General features: G+C 41.0%; 1 protein-coding gene across 1 annotated transcript; it reads left to right on the top strand.

Annotated features, from left to right (window-relative positions):
* Positions 1–564: 564 nt before the first annotated feature.
* Positions 565–2,892, top strand: LOC123142535 (uncharacterized). Its single transcript, XM_044561406.1, has 3 exons — positions 565–834; positions 1,903–1,983; positions 2,543–2,892. The coding sequence occupies exons 1-3, from the start codon at positions 565–567 to the stop codon at positions 2,801–2,803; spliced, it is 612 nt and encodes a 203-aa protein (XP_044417341.1). The 3' UTR covers positions 2,804–2,892.
* The last annotated feature ends 1,255 nt before the right edge of the window (positions 2,893–4,147 follow it).

The following is a 4,147-nucleotide window of genomic DNA, read 5'->3' as shown; positions in this document are numbered from 1 at the left end:
TCTCATCGTGCTAATGAACTCCCTCAAGGCTTTAGGTTTCGTAGGATTATGCAATCCACACACGTTCCAGCACAACATCTCGGGATGCGTTTCTGCTCCGGTGCTCCCCCCCGGCTGAACGCGAGGGGGAGAAACACAAGGACGGCTGAGATCTGTCAAAAACGATTCGTGAAGAGGGGCACGATCGTCTTTTTATGTCCGTGTAGAGCGCGCGTAGAGCCCGGTACGAGCCCGCACCGGCCCGATTACTTTTGTACGCTGAGGGTATACACGTATTATACGTGGGCGTTTCGGTTTCCCTTGTCACGTGCCCGTTGTCACGTGCGGCGGTCGTGGGCTAGCCACGCGCCACGCCACGCACGAAAAATTCCAAAAACGTCCCATCCTATAAGAAGGGAGGGGAACCACCACCGGCCGCATCCGCCCACCATTTCCCCCCAAATCGGCTCACTCCCTCCTCCCTCCTTGGCGCATCGTCTCCCCCTCGTCTCCATCGCCCCGCCACCTCACCTACTCGCTCAACCCCACCGCCTCCCTCTCTCCAGCGGGTTCTCTCAGGCTTCGATGGAGCAAGGTCGGGGCGTTGCCATCGCTGCACACGGAGATGTGGTCGAGGGCGCGGAGACCGCGGCAGATGCCGTCCAAGAAGTGGCCGCCGTCGGCGGTGCGGGAGATGCTGCATCCGCAGTCGCTGGATCGGTCCCTGCGGCGGCGGATCTGGTGGCGCAGGGGGTGGTGGGCTCGGACTCCGTCGTGGCAGACCTGGTGGTGACGGCGTCTGGCGGCGCACTGGATGTAGGTGCGGAGGCGAGCGACAAGCAGGTGGTGGATGTGGTAATGCTTCTCGTTCCCCTTCTTTCATACTTGTAGTAGATTAGCAGAAGATTTAGTAGATGGGGTTTTTTATAGTAGATTTGTGATTGATTGCGGCACCCCCTTCTGCTTGTTAGGGTTATTTGATTGAATGGCGAACCCCATTTCAGAGTTAGGGTTTTTTCTAGTTGATTCGTGCTTGAATGCTAGAGACATCATAATGAGAGTTAGGTTATTTATATTAGAATCTGGATTGCCGCATGTGCTCAGATTCTGTTCTGTGCTGTATATTTTGTTAGATTTGTTGTGCATATTCCCTCAGTGGGCCACGGCAGGGGCTGAGCAGCCACCCAGTGTGTCTATTAAAGTTGATATTGTAGAAATGAGGTTTAAATCCTACTTTGTGTGACAGAAGTGTATCAGTTAATTGTTGAAATGAACACAGTATGTTTAACTAGTGCGCAATTTCAAAATAGTTAGGAGCTTCACTTCATTATCCATAAACTAAAATTGTAGGTAGGTTTTATTTTGATCTGTAGGATTGCTGTACTTATAAAGTAAACCATAAGTAGATTTGCTAGACATGCAACTATGCCAGATGACCAGGTCATATTAAATTTATGTTGCATAACTCCATGAATGAATGTCATATGAAATAGTTTCACACCTAGCACCAAAAATTGCACTAAGATTTCCTTTCCTGAAGCTCATGGCATTACAATATACTATCCAATATAAGGTTCAGATTATAGGGCAGCTGATGCACCACCATGTACATTACATGAGCCAGATGAAGTAAATGCAATTACTTGTTGTCAACCAATGTACTACTTCCATTAATTGGCAGACCTGAGCACTCACAAAATTATTGTTGGTGCCCAGTCTGGCATTATAGTTTGAAGGACCACAGTCAGCATGATCTAAAATTTTAGTTTGACCAAGCTATCATTGTAGAATGCTTGACCTTTGGATAATTTGAGGTCAAAGTAACATTTTAGGTTATTAGAAGCACATTGCAGATTGCTTGACCTTTGCATACTATGTTATATGTAGTTAGTAGTATAATTGAATTAATTACTTCTATTGCAGAATGAGGAAGCTGCTGGCAACAAGAGGAAGCTGGACATCGCTGGGTTCGACGACCCGTCTGATTCTGACGACGACGAGGAGGTAACCCCAAGTTGTTTTTGGTCTGTTTATTAATCTGTCTGAGATGTTGTTTGTTGATGATGCCCTATATGAATGCCTCTAAATTGGAATGTTATATAGTTTATTCATTCATATCATAAAGTTGTGTTGTTTGGTCATTAATTAGCTCTAAATGGCATATCTGTGGTCTTTGATCATGAAACCATATCTGAATGCACATAAATGGAAATATTGTGTTGTTTGTCCATTGAATTATTCTAAAATGGAAAGTTTTGTTGTACTTTCAATTAATTCCTCTCAAAGTTGTGTTGTTTGTGCATTAATTAGCTGTAAATGGGATATGTGTGATGTTTTTTCATGAAACCATATATGAATGCATATAAATGGAACTATTCTGTTGTTTGTCCATTAAATTCTTCTAAATGGAACTATTCTGTTGTTTGTGCATTAATTAGCTGTAAATGGGCTATTATGTTTGTTTGTTCATTAACGGGCAAGTAAATGGCAATTATTTGATGTTTGTTAATTACATTACTCTAAATGGTAAGTATGTATTTATGCAAATCATTTGTATGTGCAGTACAACTCTGGAGATGAGGTGGAAGAGTGGAACCACAAGTCCTTCATTGAGCATGAAGCCAACAAGATCAGGGAGAAGGGGAAGGCGGCGTACTACAAGTGGGGCAAGTTCAGGTGCCCATACTGCACCACTAAGCCAATTCCCAAGGATGGGCTGTATGAGCACCTTATGTCCCATGCACGCGGTGTAGCGACGAGTGGGAACGACGTGAAGATCAGGGCAGAGCATGCAGCCCTCCTAAAGGCTATGGGTCCCATCTAGTCACCCTCTGTGAAGCTGGTAGTGGTACTCATCATCAATATAGTTGATGATGTTTAACTTTTGCGCTAGTATGGTTGTGAACTGTGAATCTGGAAGGTGGAAGTGTTTTTGAACTGTTAAGTAGTATGGCAGACTCTTAAGTAGTATGGTAGACTCTTAAGTATGGCAGAGACTTAATTAATCTAGTATGTCTCTAAAGTATATCAACTGTCTAGATGCAGGTCAGCTATGCTTTGCTGCAGTGTTTATATTCTGATGCTGCAATGATCACAGTAGGTGCTTCAATGTTGCTTGACTGATGAGACATGCTGCATACAGTGGGCATGTGCTTGGTAATGGTGTGTGCAAAGAACAAGCCTTATCTACATAGGATAGACAGTAAAAAACATTGACTTGAGGTTTTCATAAGTTAGCATGATCGAATCTTCCATTACAAATATATTATTAAATTTAGAAAATGTTGAAAATCATTTTTTGTCAATGTTCTTAAGTTAGCATGATTGAATATTCCATTTCAAATATATTATAAAAATTGGAAAATGTTGAAAATCCTTTTTTGTCAATGTTCATAAGTGAGCATGATTGAATATTCCATTTCAAATATATTTTTAAAATGAGAAAATGTTGAAAATCCTTTTTTGTCAATGTTCATAAGTGAGCATGATTGAATATTCCATTTCAAATATGTTTTTAAAATTAGAAAATGTTGAAAATCATTTTTGTCAATGTTCATAAGTTAGCGTGATTGAAACTTCCATTTGAAATATATTATAAGAATTAGAAAATTTTGAAAATCTTTTTTTGTCAATGTTCATAAGTTAGCAAGATTCAATCTTCCATTTCAAATATATTTTAAAAAGTGGAAATTTTGGAGGTGGTCGATAAAATCACCGCCTTCTGGAGGGACCATTTGGTCAAACTTACATGGTGATTTTTTGCAGTTAGTCTATAGGGCAATATAAATTCAAAAAAATTAAAACTAATATAAAAACTTGGAAACCAAGCTTTGTTTGTGCAAGAGATCATGTGTGCCCAAATTTAGGTGATTTGGAGGTGGTCGAAAAAATCACCGCATTCCGGAGGGGCCATTTGGTCTAACTTAAGCCAGTTTTTGAGCATAGGTGATTTTTTCCACCACCTCCAAATCACGCAAATTTTCTTGTACTTGGTTACCCACATGTGCCAAACATGGCTATGAAAGAAAATTTTGAAAATATATATTTTACAATGCCCCCTTGAGGTATAGACCGATGTTTTGACCAGTCAGTCTAGAGGGCATTATAAAATTAAAAAAATTCAAAAAAATATAAAACCTTGGAAACCAAGCTTTGTTTGTGCAAGAGA

The sequence above is a fragment of the Triticum aestivum genome, chromosome 6D, assembly GCF_018294505.1.
Source record: "Triticum aestivum cultivar Chinese Spring chromosome 6D, IWGSC CS RefSeq v2.1, whole genome shotgun sequence".
NCBI classification, from domain to species: domain Eukaryota; kingdom Viridiplantae; phylum Streptophyta; class Magnoliopsida; order Poales; family Poaceae; genus Triticum; species Triticum aestivum.
Note: the sequence above shows the minus strand (reverse complement) of the source record. Positions and strands in the feature narration are given on the sequence as shown.